The 15,348-nt window shown below is 36.4% G+C and overlaps 1 protein-coding gene across 5 annotated transcripts in view; it reads left to right on the top strand.

Moving 5' to 3' along the window:
• The first annotated feature begins 1,079 nt into the window (after positions 1-1,079).
• Positions 1,080-15,348, top strand: part of LOC121314919 (oxidation resistance protein 1-like) — a 143,841-nt gene continuing 129,572 nt past the window's right edge. For 3 of the 5 annotated variants that reach the window (XM_041248669.1, XM_041248666.1, XM_041248672.1), the window contains exons 1-2: positions 1,080-1,189; positions 14,998-15,081. In XM_041248669.1, the coding sequence (XP_041104603.1) occupies positions 15,065-15,081 (17 nt within the window). In that variant the 5' untranslated portion in view covers positions 1,080-1,189; positions 14,998-15,064. The remainder of the gene's footprint in view (positions 1,190-14,997; positions 15,082-15,348) is intronic. The other 2 variants (XM_041248671.1, XM_041248670.1) reach the window with 1 other exon arrangement.

Genomic DNA, 15,348 nt, shown 5'->3' with positions numbered 1-15,348 from the left:
GTAATTGAACCCTTTTCAACTGTTAAGCAACATTGAGCACTTAACATATATTTATCTGAGGTCATTGGAGAAATCCATCAAGGATATACCTCTGAAGGTTTTAGGAAAAATAGACCATGGCGGTGTGGCATAAAACAGGGTGAGGCAACACTTGTTCCTTGGTAAAGGTGCTTGTTCCAGCCAAATTAATCCATGAAAAAGCCATTACATTCCACCACTTTCATTTTTCATTTTTTCAGAAGCGGTAAATGAACTGAAATTGTGTAACACAGAAAAATCAGACATGCAAATCATACCTTAAACAGCAACACAAAGAAACTATTTTATTTGTCACTTACTTTTTCATGAACATTCCATGTTTGCTTCATGTGACACTAATGCACACCAGTGCCATGTACATTGCTTTTGAAAGTCATGATGTTTCTTGTAAATAAATAATAATAAAAATATATGATTTATATTTAAAACAAAAAACAAAAAACAAAAACCTAAAAACTAAATCTAACTCAGAAAAATCTTTGGATGTAGCAGCTGGTTTTTAAGAACACCGTTCCTTTAAATATTGTACAATAGTGTTTTCCACTCAGAGACACAATGAAACAAACAGCTGATTTACCCCTGTGTATTAGACTGCAGATCCATGTGAAGCAGATTCTGTTCAACAATATGATTCACTGCAGCCCCTCAAAGGCATGGGAGACCTACAAAAACACATGCTCTGTGTTGCAGAAAAGAAAATTAAAATTATTTTTGATATTTACATTGCTTTAAATGTATTATTATTATTGTTGAAACCAATCACACATTGTGCAAATAATGTATGTTTTTAGTTTAATTAAAATGAAAATAAATGTTTAATATGAAGATCAAATGTTATATGTAAATTGCATATAACATGTTATTAACTCCATACATACAGTACAGTTAAGCAACTATTATCTCCCTGCAGGAAAAGCCATAGACTCTGGAACTCATCGTTGGTTTAATCCATTCCTCCCCTGCCTTCACGGGTAGTGATGGTAGTTTCTATTATGAGAAGGTCAAATTACTGAGCATGCCTTGTGTACACATCTGAGCTGAGATACAGTTGCTGATGAATTAGAAGCGGCGGCCTTAGGGTAGCAACAAAGTGCTATTCAATAACGAGTGGACTGGGGCATGGTGTGAAACATAAAGCTTCTGTCTACAAGTAAGTTGCACTGTGTTTATACTCATTTAGGGATTCGCGTTGTGTTGGCTGGTTTTTCTGCTATATATATATATATATATATATATATATATATATATATATATATACAGATATCTATATATAGAATGAGAGATGTACAAATGTCAGTCTGATATTTATAGAACAGGATGACAGAGGAATGTTCTGTACAGACACATAAGGGATGCTGCCGAAACGCTTACGAATAGAATTAGAACTTGGAAACAAAATTAAACAAACACTAAAACAGACGGTCTTTGATTCTGTTGACGTTGACGACAGGTGTAATGAATGTTGTGCGTTAGCAAACGAAATGTCAATATTTCTGTCACTACCAAAGGGTTGTTATAGGCTATACAAGGAAAGTTTTCCTTACCTGCTGTCTTACCAGATACAACATTGTTTATCCTACTGCTGTAGTGTAGGTATGGAGTGACGACCGCCTGCATTTTTCATTGTGAAATGTTCGGTTTTCATAAATCGTAAGCAACATAACTAAATATAACTTTATTATTGTGTTTTTATTATTAAAGCGAGTTGAGTATAATCTGGGGGTCACGAAGAGCTACTTCCTTGTAGTGACCCCTGGGCAACGTCTCTGACGGCAAAAAGCTCTTCAAATCGAACTTACCACGCAATACTTAAGCAAAGCAATGTTGGGCTTGGTTAGTACTTGGATGGGAGACCACCTGGGAATACTGAGTGCTGTAGGCACTGACCCGAACAATAGCTCAGTTCCTTATATATATATATATATATATTATATATATTATTAATATATATATAGACTTCTGAACTACATCTGTTTTACACTTTGTTGTTATCTTTAAAATACAGAATAATAATTTAATAATACAATTTTGGTAGAATCAAAAGCATTCATTTGGAGTACGGTATGTTAGTTCATGATCAATTAGCATGAATGTTTGCTTGTGTAGTGTAAACCTATGAAACTGAATACTGTACATATTTTCATGACATTTCTATATATTTCTTGATTCAGGGGTTGTCAGAAATCAATGTTTGGAGCATTATGCAGAACATACTGTAATAGGTGAAAAATAGACATGGTCCATGTTAGAGTTCATGTTTATTGGCAGCATTTATAATAGGTGTAATAAATTATAGGTAGGGTATTTTGATTTCTGGTCTAATGGGAGATACCTTCCATTGAGTTGCGACATCTGACATTGGTCAGAGGCCACCCTGTACTGCAGATGGATGACCATCAACAGCCTTGCATTTAACTGGGTTTTAAAGGAGTTTGCAGTCACTTCCCTCGATGTTATCTAGGTCAACAGAGTTGTCTTGAGACCTGTGGTTACAACAGGGGAGTGTTGATCCTATTACTGTGTTCCAGTGCAAGCTGTGTATTAACAAAAGGGTTCTAACAAGTGATATCTGACACTAACAGGTTTCTCAAAATGCTTTAGCATGTTTTACTGCAAAAAATTCTCAATTACATGTTGTGTTAGCAAACCCACATGTATGTCTCTGAGTGGCATTCTAAGTGAATTTAATGGGGTGATAGTCCTGACCAATAGGGAATGGTACAGATCTACAGTATTATTGAGAATCAGTACGACCCTGACATCTGCTTGTGGTCCGACCTTTGGATAGACTTAAGGAATGAAAAGGAGGGAGAAGCTTAAATCACAAACTGATACTATATTTCCTTTTACAATTAATTTACCTCTGAGAAGGCAAGATAATCATTAGGTTATTTTGATATCACTTGTACCTTTTCTGTATTTTTTAAAGGTCACTTGTCAAAATTTCTTTCGTGGTCAATGGGTAATGTAAGTTGGTTAGTTCAGAGGTTAATTTGTAAAGCAAAAAGGAGGGATTGCATTTCTGTTAAATACCTAATTATCTGACCTTGATTTACAGTAACTCCCATATATGCTTCAAGTTCTCATCTGCTTTCGTGCCTTTTGCTGACCTTTGCCTAGTCATCTTTTAACATAATCTTGGGGTTTGAACAATAGCAGTGGTGGGCCAACTAATCTGATGAACAGGAGCTGAGTTTTGAGTTGAGCTGAGTAATTTTTGTCTGTCAAACAAAATGTGAACATAGAACATATGGACTATAGAAAGAATGAATTTGATGCGGAGCTTTTAGATACCAAGATTTAAAAAAAAAAAAAAAAATTGTGTGACTACAGATGCACTAGCCAGAAGGTACTGATGTTTGGCTAGGGTCAACACTATTTTTACAAGTTAAATATTTTAATTAATTCTCATTACTAGGTGAGTATGTTCTGAATGAGGTAATGCTCCTGATATAAAACCAGCCATGGGAACATCTCCTTATTAGTCTGCCATGTACACAAACTTAATGTAGCAGAGGGAGTTTTCCAGAATATTATATATTCGAAAATGTCTGGCCAAAACACAGGAGCCCAGTCCTCAAAACAATGAGCAATCAGTTTGTAGGACGTGCCTGTACTGAATCCACCTAGATTTGCATCTCAATGGACTTTTACCAATGAGAGCCATTTCATTGTCATGCAAATTAAAATATGCTATACTGCACAATGGTATAAGTGGAATCATCCATCGACTTTAACCCTAGTTCCATATGCAGGATTTGATCCCAGCATTTTACACCCTTGGTTGAAAGGAGGAGGGAGGGGAGGACTGATATTGTGTATTATTGTTATATTTTATGTAACTGTGGCAGGCTGGTGAGTGGATAGAGGCCCAGAGACAGACTGCAGTTCAAAGAAATACTAATTTTATTATAAATAAACACAAAAATAAAGTGCACAAGGGCAAAACAAAAAGGTCCAAACACAAATAAAGCAAGACCAAAAAGAAAAACTTACAGAAAAAAAAAAGGTTTCCAGGCTGGGCAATGCCTTCACTGGAGTCAAAATTTCAAAAATACAAACAACCAAAAACCACCAACCTGTTTCCTCAACTCCCTCCTCCCAAATGAGAAGTAGAGGCCTCCTTTTATGTCAGGTAGCTGGGTGCCAATTGATCGTTAAGTTAATCATTTAATCAACTAATCAACCCCAGCCACCTGAACATAATAAACCCAGGCAGGTAGGGGAAATTAACCCCATCCCTGCCAATTTCTAAATGGCAGAGCTTTGCTCTGCCACAGTAACATTTCTGTTGAAATGCTTTGGCAACATTGGGTCACCCCTGTCATGCTAATAAACCAGTTTGAGTTCCTGTTCATCCCTTTTGTTCCAAAGCCATGCCAGTGTCATATAACCTGCGACTCATAAGGTTATACTTTTATTAATTTTTTTAAACCTTGTTTATTGGTTTTTACAAATGAACAAGTTAGACTTTAATAGTGCTTTAACAGCATTCCTTGAAACTATTTCCGTTATTTTTTTTTTTTTTGCTTGAGTTGCAGAGTAGCATAAGCCCATATCTGATCTGGCTCGCCATTCTATGGTCTTGGATGAATAGCCTTTGCGAGAAAATCATTTAAATTAAATCTTTGATAACAGCTGCAGTTAGCCTTTGTCACAGTTAATTCAATCTTAAACACATTTAGGAATCCTGGTATTTACCTACAGGAAAGCAAAAACAACCTGTGCGCACTATTGTGGATGGGAATTAGCAAACATTCAATAATAAAATAATAACATATAGGGAAATACAATATGGTGCATTTCTTTCAGTTTGCTATTGTTTACCATGTCACGTCAGATGTCATCTTTTCCATTCATTCCTACTGTGGCAGGGCAAAAGCCCTGCTTGTTTGAATGTAGGAATGTGAGGTTGGCAGAGGCAGGGTTAATCCTTTACCTGCCAACAAAACATCAGTGTTTGTGTATGTTTGCTTGTTTTGTTTAAATCTTTCTATTGGTCCTCCTACCCTGTTTATTTGTTGCTTTGTTTAATAAATGTGCATGCAAATGCTTGAACTGCAGTTTCCTTTTTTCTAAAGTTTCATTACTGCTGGTAACAGCGTTATCCTGTAAGGCCCCTTTATTTTCAGTTTATGCTATCTTATAGCTTTTGTAAAACCCAGGAATTTTTGGACAAAAATTGTTAAAACGGAGAACAAAAGGCCTTACATGGACTCTATCAGCTGAATGGAAAACTTTTATTCAGATACTTTGCTGTTTATTGTTTGTTTTCTTGGTTGTTTTGCTGCAGTGTGAATGAATAAGCCTGTAAATAGCAAAGTTGTTTCTGTTCACCTGAAGCTGTTTATATTAGTGCTCACTGCAGTACATGCCAGGGGAGTGTTCGGTCAAGATCAAGGTTATGGTGGCTTACAAAATCAACCCAGCAAGCTGACATTGATAGATTATGATGGATTTGCATTCCTACTCCTACCAGTCACATATTGTTTCAGCATATACTGTATACTATTAATATGGAACTTTCTTTATCCCTCCATATATAGATGGTTATTAATGGCAATATCATTTAAAAATATATTTATATATTGTTAGAGCTTCTATGCCCATTTGCTGATGTATTCATAATACCTGAAGGTCACTTTTTCAAACTTCAGTGCTGTTAAGTAACTTATGGAGAAAATATGAAGACACAGCTTGCAACTGATTTATCAGAGATTCATCTTTTATAAAACTTGTTGGAGAAACTTGGTACAGATCAGTTATCCTAACTAATGTATGATTTTTGTTTAGAATCATGTTGTGTATTATTTTCTGTTTGAGTCATAACATCCTGGTAACATTTTAAAACTCAGACGTTTGAATGGAATAGACCAATCTTTTGGGGGGGGGGGGGGGGGGGGGGGGTATAGGTGTTAAACTGCTAAACAGCATCACATTTGAAACCATTGCAGTAAGCATGGTTAAAAGATGAAAATCCGTTTGTGAATTTCCAAACTGTGGTGGAAGAAGCTGGGCTATGAATTTGAAAGTTACCCATCCTGTGTTAAAACCATTGCGAACAAAGATTTATCAAAAGGCTTGATAGCCTTATAATATTGGAGGAGTACACATTGCAGGGAAGAAATGAACATATTATGTATTTACCTTCAATTTACATAGACTGAATCTGAATAATTCAGTGCTAGGATTTACTGGTCCCCAGAAACAATAACAAAAGCGTGCAACACAACCAAAGGCAACCTTTTGAAAATAAATACATCAGCAGCAAAATCTGAAATAGGTCAAAAACATATTATTTTTTATTTTCCAACAATACATATTGTACCGTTTTTGTAGGATGACTGTGAACAGTCATTATGTAACACAATTAATCAATTTGATTAATTACTCGATTTTGTTAATATTGAAATGTATTAATAACTTCAAATTAGTCACAAAACACATTAATCATAGGCATCAACTGGATTTTTTAATTAATGTTATCAAGTACAAAACAAAGTTAGTATAACAGCATTTCTATAACAATAAAACACATGTCTGCATCTCAAAACTTAGCCCACAGTACAAATGCATTCGTTACAACTCGTAAGAGAAAACATCACTCTATGAACACACTTAACAAATTAACATCTCAAAGTAATCCGCAAGTCTTTTTTTTTTTTTTTTTTTAAACTGAATTTTTACCATCTGTTAGTTAAGGCGGAATTTCGTGAGACGGACAGACTGGAACACGTCTAGCTTGTTCGATGTGGAAATGGAACATGTTTTAGGATTTTCGCTAAATCACTTAGTTCCTTTAGTAATTTGGGGATGCTGTTTGTGCATTGTGATGGGTTTTTTTTCAGACAGAAAGTTCCAAGCAGTAGTTACTTCATATGTAATAAACTACAACATTAATATTATTGGTCATATATATAAAAAATCTTGCTATGCAGACAGTATAGACGAGGCTATGTTTATTGTATTTTGCCAGTATTGCATGTCCAGTTAATTGACCTATAGAATACAGTGAATTAGCAGTACAGCTATGGCAAAAAGTTTTGCATCTCTATAATTTTGCTTCATAGTTGAGTGATGCCTGCGAATGTTACGTTAACATTTTTAATTACATACCACTTTGCAATTTTCCATACTTAACGAAAAACTGACAACAATTTAAAAATGTGACATTTTGAAATCCAACATGAAATACTGTACACACGGTATAGTTTTGTGATATCGTTCTATAGTAGTTTACGAATTTAAGTTTTGATTGACAGTCCACCAATACTGGCTACGGTTTCTTTTTGTGATTCGCAGTATATGGCACATTATATTTTTTTACATCTAGTCATTAAAGTGGGCCAAAGGCTGGGCCCTGGTGCAGTTACACCCCTTGCACCTCCCCTGACGCCAGTGTTACGTGCTGAAAAGCGTATAGGTTTTAAACAAGTGAGAGATGGGGGTGAAATACGAGACAAGATCACTTTGTACTATACAAATATAATTAAAACAGACAATATGATCAGAGGAACATGAGGAGAGTATAAACAATCTAAAAACATAAAGCATATATTTCAGAATGACCTGCACTTTCTTAGAGTTGGTTCGAAATAAAAGCAAAAAATACTGTGACAAAAAGCCTTGTATGCACCATATTGAATATTGTAGCCAATCAGATGGTGGTCCCTCCTGATTGGGTAATTCTGCCCTTGGCAAGGCTTTTCAGCACGTAACACCTGCCCTGGAATTATTCTTTATACTCTGACTCTAAAGCTCAGCCCCGTGGGTGCAGTTTATACACAGGGTAGAGCCGCCCTCCATGGTGGTTCATATGAGATCTTAATAAAAGTTTTTCAGGTTTATAATATGCTATTCTTTGAAGAGGAATGATTGATCTTTGCCACCCACAGATCAGATGGGACCACATCTGAAGATTTGAACCAACGGTGCTGCACCCCCACACACTGCTGTTGTGTTAATAGATTAAAAAAATATTGAGGTCTAGATCCATGCCAGCTTTAAAACTTGAATATTTAGTCACTAAGCTGATTCTGCTTCAAATGGCCCAACAACAGCCCCCCCCCCCCAAAAAGCATACTCTTTGTCAATATCTTTTAAATCAATACATACATTAAGTAATTGTGCATACATGCTGTTGGAAATTTAAAAAATAAGAAAAACAGGGGCCCAGAGTGGCTCATCCAGTAGGATTCCTGAGTTGCACCCCCAGGGTGTGGGGGGAGCCATGCCTGCAGAGTTTGAATCCTGCTTGGGCCAAGTTGCCTATCTTGGCTGGGGTGCAACAACAATTACCAAAAAAGAAGAAAGAAATTAAATTTCGCAATCAATGGTAAAACACTGAAAAGTACCACTGTAATCTATTTAGGCCAATGTTTTGCACTGGGCTGTATTTAACTTTTTAAATTATTTGTTACCACTTCAACTGGCAAGCTATTTAGTCTCATAAATTAACCAATTAAATAAAATAAGTAAAAATAAAAATGCTGTAAAACACTTTTTGATCAACAAAGGCATTTTTTGTTGTTGTCTTGGATCTTGAAAGATTTCTTGTCAGATCTTGGAATTTAAGGTTTGGTTATGGCTGTGGGACAAACCTGTTATGTGTTATTAATGTTCTATTCCAGTATTCAAAATGTATATGTCCACCCTATGACAATAATCTCTCTCTCTCTCTCTCTCTCTCTCTCTCTCTCTCTCTCTCTCTCTCTCTCTCTCTCTCTCTCTCTCTCTATAAGTCTGCAAGTCATTCACATACTCATAATAATAACTGCTACCGAGCACACAAGCTTGTCAGCCTGAACATCTGTATGCTTTTGAAACTTAACGTTGCAAGCGAAGGGAATGCTCTGAGGCATAAAGAATGTTGTGGGACTTGTAGTAATCTTTAAAGAGCCTGACAGCCTGCTGTGTTTTTATTCTTGCTTGTCATTCAGTATTCTGAATTCTTACGAAGAGCTTTTTGGAAACAGCACGCTCTGTTCTGTGGTTGCAGGAAAACTTCGTGTAATAGTATGTAGTTGTTTCTACCAAAATGTGAGAAATCTAAAGATTTCAATACAGAGTTTCAATACAGAATTCAATAATTATGTCTGTCGTACATACACTATAAAAGCCAGAAGATGAAAAATAAACAAAAGGTAGTATGTAATTTAATAACATTCATTTAGATAATGCATTTACAAAACAAATAATTTTGTGAAAGTAATGAATGCTTGCCTGTCTCAGGTCACACACAATGTTTTAAATCCTTTAATATAGGAACATGCTGATTCATTGCATCCTGAAACCTATGCCAGCATAAGCATAAGAGCTTTTACTGCACACATTGTTTTCATACAAGTATAGCTTGGATTTTCCAGTGTTTATTTTCCTTTTAACGTTCTTAAGCCGCTACATCCTAATTATGGGAACATTCTGTTAAATCAGTGGCAAAGAACAACACAACGTAAACCGGATCCGGAATCATGCTTGTGGTTCATGAGATTTCAGCAGTCAAGATGTTGTTCTTCTGACTTAATCTCACGTAATCTCCAGCCGTACACACACATACACAAAATGTACATTTATGGACTACTTTAACACTAGAACCACTGCGGTTGTACTCATACCTACAACCGCCGACGGCAGTCATTATCACGATACATTTTAAACATCATCAATATTAAAATGAAAGACAAACTATCGGATACAACTCAAAACTTTTATTCAAGCACACCATATCTAACACCTGTAAAGCCGAAACATCGTATTTAAATTAACAATTAAACATTAAAGGGTTTATTTTCTAACTTACCACATATAAAGCGCTACTTAAAAAAAAAAAAAAAAATGAACTATAGTAAAATAAACATTTAAAAATAAACTAGTGTGTAAACAGGTTTATGCACATACAAAACTGTAAAAACAAAAGTAGTTTTTAATCTAAAACGAAAGTAACTCGCAGCACAGAATCCAGGTTGAGCTGCTGCAGCCTGCAACTTTGCAGTTTTCTGATCAAAAATGTTTCTACTGAAGTGCTGTGGCTAGCTTCAAGATGAAATCTCTCCTGCTGATAGGTCCAGTAGAGATAACAATAGACTTGTATATAAAAAAATAGAATATTGTAGATTACATTCAAAAGAAATATGTATTCCAAAAGACGGTTCTGGTGTTAATGAAATTTAACACTTAGATGTTCCAGTAGAAATTATATTTTATATAATTGTGTGTGTGTGTTGGAAAGGCAACCAGACAAACAAGTAGCTAATGTGTGGCGTAATTCAGAATATGCTCGGCAACACGTGAATTCATTTCTCTTGTTAAATGTTTTTATCTTCATGGTAACACATGAAGCTCACCTCACAATATTCTGAGTCGTCGTTTTCCTACTTTAGTAAACAGACATGGACAATAGCATGCATTTAAATTTTATTTTAGAGGGAATACAATTTAAAATCATGGGTTCATTAAGAAGTCAACAGCTTTGAAAGTGCAGAGGTTTCTAATACATTAAACCTTGAATATTCTCTAGCCAAACAGACTAAAGATGGCTGGTAATGGGTAGAGCAGATATACAAGCTTAATATTGTATGCAAGCTTAATTTTGTGAAGCTACAAAATAGACTTAAGAATGGGCAAGAGAAAAGGATCAACAGAAACAGAATCAAACCAAACATCAGGATTGTAACGAATTCAGATGCAGTACTGTGGACCTGCACATTAAAATGAAGGTGTGATGTCCGTGGCATGGCTTGGGCTCTGCAGTGGTAAAACAACTAGGTGTCAGCCCTGGGGAAAGATGGTGGGCAGCTGCCTCTTATATCACTGAATCTTAAACTCTGGTTATTTCTACCCATCTGTGTTAGAAGAGCTAGTTTCTTTGGCAGTGTAGACTTATACTTTCACGTTTCTTTGGCCTCAGCTGCTATTCACAAATTGGTTTGCAGGTATGAGTTGTCCCTTGAGTAATTATGGAGATAGAACAAACAATCGTTGACTCAGCAATCCACTACTCTTTGAGTTTAGCCATGTGATGCCTACTTGATAATGGTCTAACTATAAAGGGGAAACATTATATAGTGTGGCAGGGCGATTGCCCTGCACAGTGGGGAGTTAGTGTTAGTGTCATTTGTGTGTGGAAATGGGTTTACTGTGTCTTTTTGGAGTTGATTTGTTTGATTTAAATTATTGTTTACAGACGGGTGCTCGATTGAGACTTGCTGCCTGCTACCCTTGGCAAGTGATTTCTGTGCCAGTCCTCAGTCAGCAGGTGGGCGGGTCCTTACAGAGTGTCCGTGAGTTTAAAAACATACGGTGGAGATGACTCTGGGCGAAAGCAACGCCATGCTACAGACAGGAGCTGCATATACTCAGGACAGCGTCCGCTCTGCAGGAACGACAGCTACGTAACCCTGAAATTGCAAGTGGTGCTTGTGAAGGCAATGCCCAGCCAAGGCCGTATGAAGCAGCAGGAGTTGTCGTATGAATACCAGCTCATAAGTAGGTTAGTTTATGGGATAGTGATCCCATATAATATATAGCGAGAGTTACGTAGTGTAGCCGGTTCCTGGAGCGGGACGCCTCGTTTGTAAGGCTAGCGCCCGCCCTGTGTGGCACCTTTTATTTGTAATTTTTGTACAACTTGCTGTATGTGTCCTCTGTGCGTTACTATCACTGGTAACATCACATTACCATCTTTGTTTACTTTCTTTTTGTGTGAATATATCCTACGTGCCTGTGTCGGCGTTTCAACTCCACCTCCATTGTCTCTGTATTGCTTAATCAGCGACTACCCACACACATGACACGAGAACCCTGTCACATATAGGAAGACTTACAGACATCATTGGATGATAGTGGTAAAATGATGGAGAAAGTAAATCAAACAGCAGTTACAATATTGCTGTAGTATGTGTACCACACATTCTTATTTAAGATGGGAATGTAAAGATCATTGGCAGGAGTCAGTTTTTTCTTTTTGATAAAATAGCTATTGATAGCAGAACCAACTTTCATCACAACTGTTAACCTTTAATAATACTTGCTTTATTCACTTGCAGTATGCAACCCACAAAGCCTGCGGAGGGCTTCAATACGTTATATTCCTGATTGCTAATTTCATTGGTCATGAGACTAAACAGTGGAAATGTAAAGCTGTTGAACAGAGCTAGTAGCTAAGTTCAGTAAATCCATATTGAAAAACCCATATCGTATTTCTCCACTGCCCAAATGTTAAGAACTGTGTGGAAAAGTTTGAAATAGGTTTGAAGACAATGACTGTGGATATACTGAATATCTTCTTCATGTTCTTAGTGTTTAATTTTATAATCCAAGATTGTAAGAACCAAGGCCTTTAGGAGGAGCTTGAGAAGTGATCTTCAAGTGACCACAACTGACTGTTGTCACCAGCCAGGCATTTCTTAGAACATCACCAGCTCCATATATATCTAAATTTATTCTTCTAATCAGTATACTGTACACACTGGTGCACACATGTCACCTGTTAATTAAGACTGCTGCTGTACATCATTGTTAAAGCAAGAAAATCATAAATAACGACTCCAATTAGTCTTAAGTTAACATCTGGTGGCAGCATTATGTACTGTACTGTGCATTGATGTTATTTAAATGTACAGTATTGTTCTTGTGGGATTTTTCTTGTGATGCTGGGAGCCCCTTAATGACACAATGTTCCCTTTAGTTGGAGGACTTTCAGAGCATGCATGAATTAGTTCCAGGTCAGTTTGCAAGGTGAGCGTGGAGTGTGTATATTTGCAGGTCAGTTTGCAGAGTGTGTGTGTGTGTGTGTGTGTGTGTGTGTGTGTGTGTGTGTGTGTGTGTGTGTGTTTGCACACACATGCTTGTTTACACTTTATTTGGACCCATGAGTAATCCGGATTATCGCATTGTGTGAGTACTTTTTGTTACAGCATAATTTATATAAACATTTTAATATAAGCAAAACCTTATATTTGTGTACTTCATATATTCACAGAGAAACAGTAGTGACTAGAATTTAGAGAAGAGGTTAAAGGTTACTTGCATGTCTGTATATATTGTTTTGTTCTTTACTTTGAATTCTCTTTCATCTCAATTCTTCATGAGTTACATTCATGTTCTGTGCATCTGTTTTATTGGATGAATAAAATCAAAATAGATACAAGGAAAACCAGGTTCTCTATTTATTATTTGTGTGTGAAATGCTTTGTTCGTACGGATACAGTTTTTAAAATTGTCGCATGTGTAATTAAATCCTGATTTATCAGCAGGAGGTGTTAATCAATCTCAATGTCACTAAAGTTGTTTGCACATGGAAATTCGTATTTAAAACTCCCCCTACCTCCCACATAGCCATATATGTTAAATGTAAGAGTTTGGTCATATGATTTAGAAGGTAATACTTGCGTGCACACGAATGATAAATACATGCCTAGAATCTTGCATAAACACTGTAGCTATAAGAAATGGTGATGATTTAGGGACCAGTGAAGACTCACCAGAAAAGACAATATAATGCCCTAAGATGAGAACTGTTTTCAATATGTTTATTCACCATACCTATTTTTGTTTAAATCCTTGGTGACACAAAGGATATATAATGTATTGAATCCCTTTGGTAAAAATAATAGGTAATGTTTTCTTGTTACTATTATTTTATTATGTTTCATAGTCTGGATTTTTTTTTGTTTATAGTAGTGCAGTATCAGTCAAGTACTCATCTTTTTCTCATTGCGCAGGTAGCCTTGCAAAAAAGTTATCAATGTTTACTTTAGACTGAAGGAAAATGTCCAGTGAATTTTAATGGAAAGACCCAGTCCTTCTCTTCACATTCTATACCGGGATTGTAATCCTAACATTTGTAAATACCACCTTCTGTTAAGCCATAATGATTTTTTTTTTTTTTTTTTAAACTATTTGACAGCAAAATACTGTACTTAGTGAGTTTCCAATATCACACACTTCATTTTGTATTCCACAGCGAATAGTCAACTGATACAGCTTTGATTTCCCAAATGAGTTACCGTGATTGACTTTTGTAAAGTATGACTGGGCATGTTATTGAATATATAACTGAGAAGACAATGTGATCCGATTTAAAGATAAGCCGTGGACATTTTATTGTATTTGGTGAATGGATTTTTAGCTGAACCTTGGAGTCCATTTTAAGGTGGTATATTTGGAATTCAAACCCTCTCCTGTGCCCCCAAGTTCTGCTGCACAGTTCAAAGTGCTGCATGTGTTTTAGTAGCTGCCACTACTGTAAAGTTAACAATTCCTTAACTTCTCCCGTTCTCCAATTACTCTCTCTTTCTTGATAAGCCATCCTATTTGAAAAAAATGAAAGCGTGTGACAAAAAGACCCAACACTCCCAGTTTACAGTCACGTGTGATGTTGACTTTCAATCCAGGCCCACTGTAGCGCTTCAGTGCCAGCATAGCCTTTCACACAGGAGTTGAGATGCTTCATAAAAAACATGATGGCTCTCTGACAGGCAATTCACCAGACGAAAATGCTGCATCTTAGTCATCATAACTTGTCTGTGTGAAAGGGGTAAGAGAGATACAAAATTTTGTGCAACTGAACTGTGTAAATATGTGTTTATAAGTATGACACGTATGCATACAGTACTTTGACCTGCTCTTAGCTCTCTATCTCAAGGACTACCTGCAAGCTGATATATGTTTTTAATACCCTCAACTTGGGCAGAGGTATGCAAATTAGCTCAATATGAAATATTGACTTAAAGAGTAGACTATGCATTAGTGAGAGGATCATTACAACTTGAAAAGCAAGGTTTTATTTCCTGCAGGTTTTTTTTGTGTTTTATCCACAGTGAGTAAAGAAAAGAGCGTTTGCTGGGGCTGTTTTGGAATGGGCAACCTTCAACCCAGACACATTTGTTAGTTGATCTTATCTGTCTGACTGCAAAATATCATCAAACTAATTTAATACCCTTTTCTCTCTTTGAACAGGTCAACCCCAGAAGGCACACTTCGTTCCTTGTCCTCGTGATTTGCTTTCAAGGAAAAAGAAGTCAAGATGTTTAGCACCAAAAGGTCAGTGTTTTTTCTTTTGGTTTTGGAATTTCATGACATCAATATGTTGGTCGAACGTTTACGTTTGGAATAGTGACATGGATATAATGCTATTCATACTGTTCAGGCTCATTTTAAAATAATGTAATTATGTAAAATAATGTGAAACCTCTCTTTTGAGTCACCTGAATTAATCAGTCACCTGCTCAGTGATTCAGTGAATCACTTACAACAACGTCTCACCCGAAAGACAGAGGTTACGTGACTTGCTCAAGGTCACACAATGAG

This window comes from Polyodon spathula, chromosome 4 (assembly GCF_017654505.1).
Source record: "Polyodon spathula isolate WHYD16114869_AA chromosome 4, ASM1765450v1, whole genome shotgun sequence".
NCBI lineage: Eukaryota > Metazoa > Chordata > Actinopteri > Acipenseriformes > Polyodontidae > Polyodon > Polyodon spathula.
Note: the sequence above shows the minus strand (reverse complement) of the source record. Positions and strands in the feature narration are given on the sequence as shown.